Below are 14338 nucleotides of genomic sequence, written 5' to 3'. Positions count from 1 at the left end.
CCCACTCCACTTAAGAGCCATACCAGACCCGAAGGGCCTGGTATAGATTGGAGGGACCCCCACGCCGTTTTTTTGTAAACATTTTAGTATTGCTGGCAATGGTATTGTATTGCGGGAAATTTGAATGTAATTTTTTTCTTTATAAATGTAATTTTTGCTGCAGCAGGTTCTATACACTGGACAGATGCGCCACTTTACAAGCAGACTATGGGGACCCCCCAGGCACGATATTTAAATACATTTTTCATTTTTATTGTTTCACTTTAAGTGTCATTAAAATCGCTGCCCCTGTAAAAATTATCTTTAAAATAAAATATTTGCATTGATACATGTCCCATGGGGCAGTACCTGGGCCCTCATACACAGGTACTGCCCCAGGGAGGCCAGTAACTTGCATATAAGCCTTCAAAATGGGGACTTTTGATTTTTTTAAGTTCGAATCCTATAGACTTTAATACGGTTTACTGTTCGGGTCTTTGTTTGGGATTTATCTATGTTAGGGTCCCTATAAGAGTACCCCCCTTACATCAGAGCCCATAGGCATCCTAAACAAATATTTAAAAAAAAAGTAGAAGGCAACTTTCATTAAGCCATATTGATAGAATTTCATCTTTTCATTTTATTTATTTATTTTTTATTCCTATAGGTGGATTGGCGACTCAAGTTTTCAGTCAAGTTGTTCTCCTGAAGCCCAACCCGAGTCACATGAGAAAGGAGCCATATAGGTGTTCTAAGTAACTGAAAGGCTTTACTACAGTTCACTGAAGGATTCACACGCCGTATCTACGTGTCAGGAATGTTATGAATTCTCCTCAACACTGATCCAGCCTCAAAGGCCGAGAGAATTAATTTCCACGTTCTAGAAGTGACTATGGCTTTATAGTAAAGTCCAACCCATGTATACATAGGATACGCCATTTCAGAAGTTATTTGGAATGTGACAAAGGTTTTACAATGAAGGCAAAACGCGGGAGACCCCAGAAGGTTCACAATGGAGAGAAGACACATAGGTGTTCAGAATGTGATAAAGCTTTTACAAGGCCGTCAGCGCTTACCATACATGAGAGGGTTCACACTGGAGAGAAGCCACATCAGTGTTCTGAATGTGATAAAGCTTTTACACAGAAGCCAAACCTTATCATGCACCAAAGGATTCACACTGGAGAGAAGCCGTATCAGTGTTCTGAATGTGATAAAGCTTTTATAAGGAAGGTAGGTCTTATCAATCATGAAAGGATTCACACAGGAGTAAAGCCATATTGGTGTTCTGTATGTGATAAAGGTTTTACAAGAAAGGTATATCTTACGACACACCAGAGGATTCACACTGGGGAGAAACCATATCAGTGTTCTGAATGTGACAAAGCTTTTACACAGAAGTCACATCTTATCAGTCACCAAAGCAATCACACCGGAGAGAAGCCATATCAGTGCTCTGAATGTGATAGGGCTTTTATAACAAAGATAGATCTTGCCATACACCAGAGGATTCACACCGGAGAGAAGCCATATCAATGTTCTGAATGTGGCAAAGCTTTTGCAAGGAAGTCATATCTTACCACACACCAGAGGGGTCACACTGGAGAGAAGCCATACCAGTGTTCGGAATGTGATCAAGCTTTCACAAAGAAATCACATCTTATCGCACACCAGAGCATTCACACTGGAGAGACGCTGTATCAGTGCTCTGAATGTAATAAAAAATTTACAAGAAAAGAAAACCTTACCATCCACAAGATTGTTCACACTGGAGAGAAGCCCTTCCTTTGTTCTGAATGTGATCGAGCTTTTGCACAGAAGTCACATCTTATCACACACCAGAGGAGTCACACTGGAGGGAAGCCATATCAATGTTCTGAATGTGGTAAAGCTTTTACATCGAAGTCACACCTTATCATACACCAGAGGATCCACACTGGAGAGAAGCCGTATCAGTGTTCTGAATGTGACAAAGCTTTTACAGACAAGGCAAGGCTTCTTATACATCAATGTGATCACACCGGAGAAAAACGTTATGTGTGTTCTGAATGTGATAAAGCTTTTAAAAAGAAGTCAATCCTTATCGTACACCAGAGGATCCACACTGGAGAGAAACCATTTAAGTGTTCTGAATGTGATAAAGCTTTTTCATTGAAGGCAGACCTTATCAGACACCAGAAGGTCCACACTGGGGAGAAGCCATATCAATGCTCTGAATGCGATAAAGCTTATATAGGGAAAAGGGATCTTATCATACACCAGAGGAGCCACACTGGAGATAAGCCCTTTCAATGTTCCGAATGTCATAAAGCTTTTCCAGTGAAGTCGGCTCTAATCATACACCAGATGGGTCACACTGGAGATAAACCCTATCAATGTTCTGAATGTGATAAAGCTTTTAAAGTGAAGGAAAAGCTGATCATACACCAAAGGGTTCACACTGGAGAGAAGCCACATCTATGTTCCGAATGTCTCAAAGTTTTTAGAAGCCACTCAAACCTTATCCAACACCGGAAGATTCACAATCGTTGTCAGTAGAGAGGAAACTGGGAGAAGGAGGGTGTTAAAGGGGAAGCAGCTAAGCCACAATCAAAGAGTTAGGCGCATGGCATCAGTTTCACATCCCATGTCTAGTTGGAAAGAAAAGGCCTAATGCTACGTTGGGAAACAATCTTTGACGAAATAGGAATGAACTGGATGGATGCATTGAGTTTAGTGCTTTTATACATGCAGACTTTTTAGATGTCTATGAAATTCTTAGATAATTTGTAGACAAGTACCAATGATTGAACTGTTTTTCTCCCTCATGATTCTTGTCTTCCTCTTGCTAATGGAACTTTGGTTCAAGATGTTATGCATTTGCATTATAAACTAACTGAGCTTTGTTTCCTTCACTGCCAGATACTGAGCTAATTACCAACACTTCCTCCATTCCAGAGACTGGGTAGTGGTCATGTGGAATCTTGCCAAGCCTCTGCAGCCTCAATGGAATAGACCTTCCTAAGTTCTGCTGACTATTCTTCGGTTAAGCTTGAGGGCTCCAGGTAAGCCCACCTATTCCACACCAATTATTACTTGTTCCAGCTCCACTTCCACAATTCATGTCTACCTTCCATGTTTCACCTCCACTCAGTGATGATAGCATTCAAGTCAGATCTGCAGCAAGGACACCAACCAAAAAGAAGGTCACTATTTGGCCAGAAAACCACTCCCTAATCTGGTTTAGGCCTTCCTGTCTGCGGTGTTGTGGGATGCATTTGACAGCACCCTTTAGGCCCAGTTGGCCAATTGCGTTTTGTCCGGTTCTTCCACAAGTCCAGGCATTCCATCAGGTGAAGATCGGATGTCCTTATTATCTGGTTTCTCTGTCCAGCTATTGCTCATCTACATAAACTAAGAATTATTTGTTACAAATCACACAATACAACTGCAAGATATCCAAAATAAAACACATTTGTCCAACCATATTCCTCCAACTTCTTCTGGGGGACTGACGTTCCTCTGATTGTGATTCTATTTAATGACTCTGAGTGGACAGAGCTCTTCTCCGGGTAATGTTTGCTTGAGAAGAACACTTCTCGTCCCTGGAAACACTACTATCTAGCTTTAAAGGGTATCTATGGGAAAAAAATAACATAATTGCTGGAACATGTCCATAACATAATAGGTTTTCTTTATCTCAGCCCCATTTGTTTTATAGTTTTTCCCTGCTTATGCTGCCAGTAGATCTGTTATTTTTAAAGTAACTGTAATACCGTGTACAAGGGGTGCAGAGATGAGTTGTGGACGGAAGGTGATGGACAGGGGGTGCAGAGCTGAGTTGTGGATGGAAGGGTGGACAGGGGGTGCAGAGCTGAGTTGTGGATGGAAGGGTGGACAGGGGGTGTAGAGCTGAGTTGTGGATGGGAGGTGTAGACAGGGGGTGCAGAGCTGAGTTGTGGATGTAAGGTGTGGACAGGGGGTGTAGAGATGAGTTGTGGGTGGAAGGTGTGGACAGGGGGTGCAGAGATGAGTTGTGGATGGAAGGTGGTGGACAGGGGGTGCAGAGATGAGTTGTGGATGGAAGGTGGTGGACAGGGGGTGCAGAGATGAGTTGTGGAGGGAAGGTGTGGATAGGGGGTGTAGAGATGAGTTGTGGGTGTAAGGTGGTGGACAGGGGGTGCAGAGATGAGTTGTGGATGGAAGGTGTGGACAGGGAGTGCATAGATGAGTTGTGGGTGGAAGGTGTGGACAGGGGGTGCAGAGCTGAGTTGTGGGTAGAAGGTGTAGACAGAGGGTGCAGAGATGAGTTGTGGGTAGTAGGTGTAGACAGGGGGTGCAGAGATGAGTTGTGGATGGAAGGTGGTGGACAGGGGGTGCAGAGCTGAGTTGTGGATGGACGGGTGGACAGGGGGTGCAGGGCTGAGTTGTAGATGGAAGAGTGGACAGGGGGTGCAGAGCTGAGTTGTGGATGGAAGGGTGGACAGGGGGTGTAGAGCTGAGTTGTGGATTGAAGGGTGGACAGGGGGTGTAGAGCTGAGTTGTGGATGGGATGTGTAGACAGGGGGTGCAGAGATGAGTTGTGGGTGTAAGGTGTGGACAGGGGGTGCAGAGCTGAGTTGTGGGTAGAAGGTGTAGACAGGGGGTGCAGAGATGAGTTGTGGGTAGTAGGTGTAGACAGGGGGTGCAGAGATGAGTTGTGGATGGAAGGTGGTGGACAGGGGGTGCAGAGATGAGTTGTGGATGGAAGGTGTGGACAGGGGGTGCAGAGATGAGTTGTGGATGGAAGGTGTGGACAGGAGGTGCAGAGATGAGTTGTGGATGGAAGGTGTGGACAGGAGGTGCAGAGATGAGTTGTGGATGGAAGGGTGGACAGGGGGTGTAGAGCTGAGTTGTAGATGGAAGGGTGGACAGGGGGTGTAGAGCTGAGTTGTTGATTGAAGGGTGGACAGGGGGTGTAGAGCTGAGTTGTGGATGGGAGGTGTAGACGGGGGTGCAGAGATGAGTTGTGGGTGGAAGGTGTGGACAGGGGGTGCAGAGATGAGTTGTGGATGGAAGGTGTGGACAGGGGGTGCAGAGATGAGTTGTGGATGGAAGGTGTGGACAGGGGGTGCAGAGATGAGTTGTGGATGGAAGGTGTGGACAGGAGGTGCAGAGATGAGTTGTGGATGGAAGGTGTGGACAGGGGGTGCAGAGATGAGTTGTGGGTGGAAGGTGGTGGACAGGGGGTGCAGAGATGAGTTGTGGATGGAAGGTGTGGACAGGGGGTGCAGAGATGAGTTGTGGATGGAAGGTGTGGACAGGGGGTGCAGAGATGAGTTGTGGGTGGAAGGTGTGGACAGGGGGTGCAGAGCTGAGTTGTGGATGGACGGGTGGACAGGGGGTGCAGGGCTGAGTTGTAGATGGAAGAGTGGACAGGGGGTGCAGAGCTGAGTTGTGGATGGAAGGGTGGACAGGGGGTGCAGAGCTGAGTTGTGGATGGACAGGGGGTGCAGGGCTGAGTTGTAGATGGAAGAGTGGACAGGGGGTGCAGAGCTGAGTTGTGGATGGAAGGGTGGACAGGGGGTGTAGAGCTGAGTTGTGGATGGAAGGTGTGGACAGGGGGTGCAGAGATGAGTTGTGGATGGAAGGTGTGGACAGGAGGTGCAGAGATGAGTTGTGGGTAGAAGGTGTGGACAGGGTGTGCAGAGATGAGTTGTGGATGGAAGGTGTAGAAAGGGGGTGCAGAGCTGAGTTGTGGATTGAAGGGTGGACAGGGGGTGCAGAGCTGAGTTTTTGGATTGAAGGGTGGATAGGGGGTGCAGAGCTGAGTTGTGGGTAGAAGGTGTAGACAGGGGGTGCAGAGATGAGTTGTGGACGGAAGGTGTGGACAGGGGTGCAGAGCTGAGTTGTGGATGGGAGGTGTAGACATGGGGTGCAGAGCTGAGTTGTGGATGGAAGGTGTGGACAGGGGGTGCAGAGCTGAGTTGTGGATGGAAGGTGTAGACATGGGGTGCAGAGCTGAGTTGTGGACGGAAGGTGTGGACAGGGGGTGCAGAGCTGAGTTGTGGGTAGAAGGTGTAGATAATGGGCGCAGAGCTGAGTTGTGGACGGAAGGTGTGGACAGGGGGTGTAGAGCTGAGTTGTGGATGGAAGGGTGGACAGGGGGTGTCGAGATGGGTTGTGGACGGACGGTGTGGACAGGGGTGCAGAGCTGAGTTGTGGATGGAAGGTGTGGACAGGGGGTACAGAGCTGAGTTGTGGGTGGAAGGTGTGGACAGGGGGTGCAGAGCTGAGTTGTTGATGGACGGGTGGACAGAGCTGAGTTGTAGATGGAAGGGTGGACAGGGGGTGTAGAGCTGAGTTGTGGGTGGAAGGTGTGGACAGGGGGTGCAGAGCTGAATGGGGATGGAAGGAGCAACTTGCCATTGTAACTGCTTTTAATGTGTTAGTTGGCGTTGCACTTGAATTTGTTTGTCTCTTACAGCCCATCTAAGATGTCCTGTCCACATGGTCACCTTGTTTCAGGAAGTGGAGAGAAAATGGATCAACGGGTAATAGAACCATATGACAAGGGGGTTAGAAAACCTAAAACTGTTGTTACTGACATACTCCATCATCTATGTCATCTTTTATTTTCCCCACTTTAAGTTATTAGGCTTCCTGCTGGTCTTCTGTTCTGATGTTTTCTGTCCTAACACTCGCTGTGAAGGTGGAAATGAACCGATCACATGTCTGATGTAGTAGCAGAGACTACAAATTCAGATGAGGGTGGGTACCTACCCAAGGGGGTCCACCTTTTAGGATTTGGAGGAAACATTTCACATGGCTTCCTAATTAGATTATTGACACCGACAAGGGAAGTCTCACTTACTTCGCAGACGCTGGAAGTTCCCTTCACACAGCGACTAGTAACATTTCATGGTTTCTCGAAGTTCAGAATGTTTAATCCTCATTGGTCCGATGTATTCCTAGTCCTTCCAGATCACATTTACTTCTTGTGTAGAACCCTACGGTGACAGGGGTCACTTTGGGTGGGGGGTTTGTGGAACTCAGCTTACCTTGGAGAGCTCCGTGTCCAGCTTTCCCGACCCTCTTATGTGTAGATCGCCCTGTGTCTCTAATAGGGGTACAGGGTGAATGAGAACCCCACTATGATCTGTGCTAGTCAGACTCAATGTTGTATATATTGTGTGTTGTCTCATGCTGTTGTAGACTCTTTGCTGTGTTAGTTTGTGGCTTCTCTTCAATTCCACCCATAACTTTACTTTGGGTTATGTTGCCCCTCCATATTTGTAAGGAAAAGCCTCAATTTCTCCTAATACCCCCCTAGCCTTCCAGTAAAGGGAGAAGTTTTCTCTGGAGTGGATGTTTTATACAGAGAATCCATCATAGACGGGATGAGGAATCTACATGATGAGTAAGAAGAACCTGTATACCGGAGTCATGGATCAGATAACCAATGAGACTGTGACAGGGGTCACTTTGGGTGGGGGGTTTGTGGGACTCAGCCTACCCTGGAGAGCTCTGGAAACTCCATGTTCAGCTTCCCCTGGACCCTCTTATGTGTAGATCCCCCTGTGTCTCTAATAGGGGCACAGGGTGACTGAGAACCCCACTATGATCTGTGCAAGTCAAATTCAATGTTGTATATTCGTATATATATATATGGTGTTGTCTCATGCTGTTGTGTACCATTTGCTGTGATGGTTTGGGGTGTGACTGTATTCTATTGTCTATTGTGGTGTCTGCCTCAACTATTATGGGATGTGTAAGTGTGTTTGCTGTAAGGAAAGAGGGAGGGGGACTCCTCCAGCAGCCCCCCTTGCTGATAAGACTGTTTACTGATGAGAAGTTGGAACACACCTGACCTGTGTGTCCATTGTCATTGAACAGTTTAACCCTCCCTGTTTTCCAAGGGTGGGGGAGGTGTCTTGAAGTGAGATATCTGTTGTAACATGTGCTTGAATAAAGTAGTCTGCTGTTTTTTAACCTACACTTAAGTACGGCTGGTGACTGGAGGGGGGTAGAGGATAAAGAGTCTTGGAAAGTGCTGGTTCTGGACATTGGCCCATATTCTGAGTAAATTTCCGCCAGCTGCGCTTAAGGCACTTACACTCCGCTGTCCCAACTTACAGGATCAGGTGTTGTATTCCTCAAACACTTGCTCCATAAGTTGGGACAGCGGAGTGTAAGTGTCCCGGCGTAGCCTGGCGGATCTCCAAGGGGGCGGCTTGTATTCAAATGAAGCGCGCCCCCGATGCGAAAGAACTGGGCATGCGCCGGGCTTCAAAAAGCCCAGTGCGCATGCTCCAGTTCTCGGCAGAAAACGTCAATGACGCCGACGTGTGCGTCATTGACGTAAAGTCGTATTCAAGAACGACTTACGTAAACGATGTACCCGACGAAAAAACACGACGGGGACCCGACGCCATCCGTAACATGGCCTACGCGAGACTTGCGGAAACTTACCCCTCATATAGCAGGGGTAAGTTTCCGCTTACGCAAACGACGTTAGCGACGGTTACGCGACGCGAACTCGTTCGGGAATCGGCGTGGAAGGATCATTTGCATACGCAAATGACTCCTTCACTTAAATGCCATCTAGCGGCGGCCGGCGTCATTGCATTTAAGATCCGCCAGTGTAAGTGACTTACAGATGGCGGATCTTAAGTGTATCTATGCAAAAATGATTCTAAGAATCAGGAGCATAGATACACGGGTCAAAAAAGGGAGATACGATGGAGTATCCTGAGTTACTCCATCGTAACTTCACTGAGAATATGGGCCAGAGGAAGCATTGACAGCGGACACGTTCCTGTTTGTGGACAGTTGGTCCGTTGTTGTCGGAAAGTCCGATCATGTGTATGAGGCTTAGGAGAATAGAGTGTTTTCTGGAATTTGGATGTTTAGAGAGTTGGTATTAATAAATGTCAATTATCGCACTAGTTTTATGTTGTTCTCTTTTATAATAAAAAAAATTACATGAAAAATGAAGTTTTATTACTCACATTGGCACATTATCTATATCCGTGATCGTTACCTCATGATCTGCCCGACTTTTTTCTGCTCATCAGCTCTCCTTATTGTTTTGTGTATGTTATGTGCGGCCCAAGACCAGGACCGGCAGAAGCAATAGGCAGCTCAGGCAGGTGCCTTAGGGTGGCAGGGTAGGAGGGCAGCAAAATCCGGATCCCCAGCCACTCACTGGAGATTCGGATTTTTATCCCTTCAGCAGGCAAACTAAAACTTCCACCCTGCACCCCGTAGAAGAGAGGGCCCGGCGTGGAAGTTTTAGTTTGCCGGCTGTTTAGTAGGCAAGCTGCTGTCAGTGTGAGATGATGAGTGTTTGCAGCTGTCGGAGTAGAGCCAATGAGGCAGAGGAAGGTGGAGCGGTGGGCAGATTTCGATGTGAGCAGGAAGGTGGGGGCCCTCGCTGTCATGCAGCATGGAGGTGTGGGCTGGCTGTGCACCCTGGAGTCAGGCCAGCGGGGGGCGGCGGAGGAGGTGATCAAAGTGTGAGTATCTGGGTGTAATTAAAGGGGGAGTATCTGGGGGGAGTGATCATAGTGGGAGTATCTGAGGGGGAGTGATCAAAGTGGGAGTATCTGAGGGGGAGTGATCATAGTGGGAGTATCTGAGGGGGAGTGATCAAAGTGGGAGTATCTGAGGGGGAGTGATCAAAGTGGGAGTATCTGAGGGGGAGTGATCATAGTGGGAGTATCTGAGGGGGAGTGATCAAAGTGGGAGTATCTGGGGGGAGTGATCATAGTGGGAGTATCTGAGGGGGAGTGATCAAAGTGGGAGTATCTGGGGGGAGTGATCATAGTGGGAGTATCTGAGGGGGAGTGATCAAAGTGGGAGTATCTGAGGGGGAGTGATCAAAGTGGGAGTATCTGAGGGGGAGTGATCATAGTGGGAGTATCTGAGGGGGAGTGATCATAGTGGGAGTATCTGGGGGAGTGATCAAAGTGGGATTATCTGAGGGGGAGTGATCATAGTGGGAGTATCTGAGGGGGAGTGATCAAAGTGGGAGTATCTGGGGGTGTGATCAAAGTGGGAGTATCTGGGGGGAGTGATCAAAGTGGGAGTATCTGGGGGTGTGATCAAAGTGGAAGTATCTGGGGGGGGGAGTGATCAAAGTGGGATTATCTGGGGGGAGTGATCAAAGTGGGAGTATCTGGGGGTGTGATCAAAGTGGAAGTATCTGGGGGGGGGGGGGAGTGATCAAAGTGGGAGTATCTGGGGGTGTGATCAAAGTGGAAGTATCTGGGGGGGGGGAGTGATCAAAGTGGGAGTATCTGGGGGTGTGATCAAAGTGGAAGTATCTGGGGGGGGGGGGGGGGGGAGTGATCAAAGTGGGAGTATCTGGGGGGTGCGATCAAAGTAGGAGTATCTGGGGGGTGCGATCAAAGTGGGAGTATCTGGGGGGTGCGATCAAAGTGGGAGTATCTAGGGGGTGCGATCAAAGGGGGAGTATGATCAAAGTGGGAGTATCTGGGGGGAGTGATCAAAGTGGGAGTATCTGGGGGGAGTGATCAAAGTGGGAGTATCTGGGGGGAGTGATCAAAGTGGGAGTATCTGGGGGTGTGATCAAAGTGGGAGTATCTGGGGGGGTGCAATCAAAGTGGGAGTATCTGAGGGGGTGCAATCAAAGTGGGAGTATCTGGGGGGTGCAATCAAAGTGGGAGTATCTGGGGGGTGCAATCAAAGTGGGAGTATCTGGGGGGTGTGATCAAAGTGGGAGTATCTGGGGGGTGTGATCAAAGTGGGAGTATCTGGGGGGAGTGATCAAAGTGGGAGTATCTGGGGGGAGTGATCAAAGTGGGAGTATCTGGGGGTGTGATCAAAGTGGGAGTATCTGGGGGTGTGATCAAAGTGGGAGTATCTGGGGGGTGCGATCAAAGTGGGAGTATCTGGGGGGAGTGATCAAAGTGGGAGTATCTGGGGGGAGTGATCAAAGTGGGAGTATCTGGGGGTGTGATCAAAGTGGGAGTATCTGGGGGAGTGATCAAAGTGGGAGTATCTGGGGGGGGTGATCAAAGTGGGAGTATCTGGGGGGAGTGATCAAAGTGGGAGTATCTGGGGGGAGTGATCAAAGTGGGAGTATCTGGGGGTGTGATCAAAGTGGGAGTATCTGGGGGGGAGTGATCAAAGGGGTAATATCAATAGCAAGTTACATAAGCTTCAGGGAGCACTAATAAGTGACATGAAGTTCAGGGGTTAGTAGTGATTAAAGGTTCAGGAGGCCATTAATAAGTGAAGATAAGTTCAGGGCTCAGTAGTAAGTGATGCAGAGTTCATGGGTCAGTAGTAAGGTATGTAGAGCACAGGGGTCAGTAGTAAGGTGTGCCGAGTTCAGGGGTCAGTAGTAAGGTGTGCCGAGCTCAGGGGTCAGTAGTAAGGTGTGCCGAGCTCAGGGGTCAGTAGTAAGGTGTGCAGAGCACAGGGGTCAGTAGTAAGGTGTGCAGAGCACAGGGGTCAGTAGTAAGGTGTGCCGAGCACAGGGGTCAGTAGTAAGGTGTGCCGAGCTCAGGGGTCAGTAGTAAGGTGTGCAGAGCTCAGGGGTCAGTAGTAAGGTGTGCAGAGCTCAGGGGTCAGTAGTAAGGTGTGCAGAGCTCAGGGGTCAGTAGTAAGGTGTGCAGAGCTCAGGGGTCAGTAGTAAGATGTGCAGAGCTCAGAGGTCAGTAGTAAGGTGTGCAGAGCTCAGGGGTCAGTAGTAAGGTGTGCAGAGCTCAGGGGTCAGTAGTAAGGTGTGCGAGCTCAGGGGTCAGTAGTAAGGTGTGCCGAGTTCAGGGGTCAGTAGTAAGGTGTGCCGAGTTCAGGGGTCAGTAGTAAGGTGTGCCGAGCTCAGGGGTCAGTAGTAAGGTGTGCCGAGCTCAGGGGTCAGTAGTAAGGTGTGCCGAGCTCAGGGGTCAGTAGTAAGGTGTGCCGAGCTCAGGGTTCAGTAGTAAGGTGTGCCGAGTTCAGGGGTCAGTAGTAAGGTGTGCCGAGCTCAGGGGTCAGTAGTAAGGTGTGCCGAGCTCAGGGGTCAGTAGTAAGGTATGCCGAGCTCAGGGGTCAGTAGTAAGGTGTGCCGAGCTCAGGGGTCAGTAGTAAGGTGTGCCGAGCTCAGGGGTCAGTAGTAAGGTGTGCCGAGTTCAGGGGTCAGTAGTAAGGTGTGCAGAGCTCAGGGGTCAGTAGTAAGGTATGTAGAGCTCAGGGGTCAGTAGTAAGGTATGTAGAGCGCAGGGGTCAGTAGTAAGGTATGTAGAGTTCAGGGGTCAGTAGTAAGGTGTGCAGAGCTCAGGGGTCAGTAGTAAGGTGTGCCGAGTTCAGGGGTCAGTAGTAAGGTGTGCCGAGTTCAGGGGTCAGTAGTAAGGTGTGCCGAGTTCAGGGGTCAGTAGTAAGGTGTGCCGCGTTCAGGGGTCAGTAGTAAGGTGTGCCGCGTTCAGGGGTCAGTAGTAAGGTGTGCAGAGCTCAGGGGTCAGTAGTAAGGTGTGCCGAGTTCAGGGGTCAGTAGTAAGGTGTGCCGAGTTCAGGGGTCAGTAGTAAGGTGTGCCGAGTTCAGGGGTCAGTAGTAAGGTGTGCCGCGTTCAGGGGTCAGTAGTAAGGTGTGCAGCGTTCAGGGGTCAGTAGTGAGGTGTGCACAGCTCAGGGGTCAGTAGTAAGGTGTGCCGAGTTCAGGGGTCAGTAGTAAGGTGTGCCGAGTTCAGGGGTCAGTAGTAAGGTGTGCCGAGTTCAGGGGTCAGGGGCCAACATGTACAGGACTCATCTCTTCTCGCAACCTGGGAGCAGAGGAAGCCATCCTCCCTCTCCAACAATCAGAAAAAGCAGAGGATGTGGGTTCCACAGCTGAAGTGCTGACAACAGGGCAGAGCGCCCCTGGCCTCTTCCTCGCATCTGTGTCTTCAGGGCTCCAGGGAAATGCGACAGACCCTACCAGGGGCTTTTAAAGTGGCCTATGGGCTAGCCTTTTACCCACTGATTATGGCTTTTGGGATACTTTTACGGTCATGGACTGGCTAGCTTAGTCAGTAGAGCACGAGATGAAAGAGATCTTTGACGTTGTGGACCTACTTGAACGTCATCTCACTCACATATGGCAGAAAAGGTGCCTTCAGCAATTCAGGGCATGAGTACAGTTAAAGTGGAGGTTCACCCTAAAAACTAATTTTTAACATTAGAGCCAGCATAGTAAGGGCATATACTTTCGGCAGGTTTTTTTTTTTCTCCGTACGTACCTTTATATTCTGATTTGGTCCAGGGCTTCCGCGTTCTGATGACTCCGGGACTGGGCGTTCCTATCCCTGCCTCAGGGTTCCGATGACTGCGGGACTGGGCGTTCCTATCCTTCCGTTCGATGACTGACGGCTTGTGAAACAGGTGACCTGTCGCACAACGCGCGTCACCAGATTTCCGGAAATAGCCGAGCTGCAAGTCGGCACTATACGGCGCCTGCGCCCGCCGTGTAGAGCTGACTGCGCAGGCGCCGTATAGTGCCGACTCGCAGCTCGGCTATTTCCCGACATCTGGTGACGCGCGTTGTGCGACAGGTCACCTGTTTCACAAGCCGTCAATCATCGAACGGAAGGATAGGAACGCCCAGTCCCGCAGTCACCGGAACCCCTGGACAAAAACAGAATATAAAAGGTATGTACGGAAAAAAAAAAAAACCTGCCGAAAGTAAATGCCGTTACTATACTGGCTCTGCTAGATGTAATATACATTTTTTTTCTTTGGGTGAACCCCCGCTTTAAGGATGGCTAGTGCCAACATGTACAGGACTCATCTCTTCTTGCAACCTGGGAGCAGAGGAAGCCATGCTCCCTCTCCAACAATCAGAAAAAGCAGAGGATGTGGGTTCCACAGCTGAAGTGCTGACAACAGGGCAGAGCGCCCCTGGCCTCTTCCTCGCACCTGTGTCTTCAGGGCTCCAGGGAAATGTGACAGGCCCTACCAGGGGCTATTAAAGTGGCCTATGGGCTAGCCTTTTACCCACTGAATTTGGCTTTTGGGATACTTTTACGGTCACGGACTGGCTAGCTTAGTCAGTAGAGCACGAGATGAAAGAGATCTTTGACGTTGTGGACCTACTTGAACGTCATCTCACTCACATATGGCAGAAAAGGTGCCTTCAGCAATTCAGGGCATGAGTACAGTTATAGTGGAGGTTCACCCTAAAAACTAATCTTTAACATTAGAGCCAGCATAGTAAGGGCATATACTTTTTTTCTCCGTACTTGCCTTTATATTCTGATTTGGTCCAGGGCTTCCGCGTTCTGATGAGTCCGGGACTGGGCGTTCCTATCTCTGCCTCAGGGTTCCGATGACTGCGGGACTAGGCGTTCCTATCCTTCCGTTCGATGATTGACGGCTTGTGAAACAGGTGACCTGTCGCACAACGCGCGTCACCAGATTT

The 14338-nt window shown here is 49.2% G+C and overlaps 1 protein-coding gene across 1 annotated transcript; it reads left to right on the top strand.

The window, feature by feature from the left end:
• The first annotated feature begins 651 nt into the window (after positions 1–651).
• Positions 652–7654, top strand: LOC120928757 (zinc finger protein 585A-like). The gene is made up of 2 exons (XM_040339746.1): positions 652–3023; positions 6425–7654. The coding sequence occupies exon 1, from the start codon at positions 955–957 to the stop codon at positions 2515–2517; it is 1563 nt and encodes a 520-aa protein (XP_040195680.1). The 5' UTR covers positions 652–954; the 3' UTR covers positions 2518–3023; positions 6425–7654.
• The last annotated feature ends 6684 nt before the right edge of the window (positions 7655–14338 follow it).

This window comes from Rana temporaria, chromosome 2 (assembly GCF_905171775.1).
Source record: "Rana temporaria chromosome 2, aRanTem1.1, whole genome shotgun sequence".
NCBI classification, from domain to species: domain Eukaryota; kingdom Metazoa; phylum Chordata; class Amphibia; order Anura; family Ranidae; genus Rana; species Rana temporaria.
This window is presented reverse-complemented; position numbering and strand designations above follow the sequence as displayed.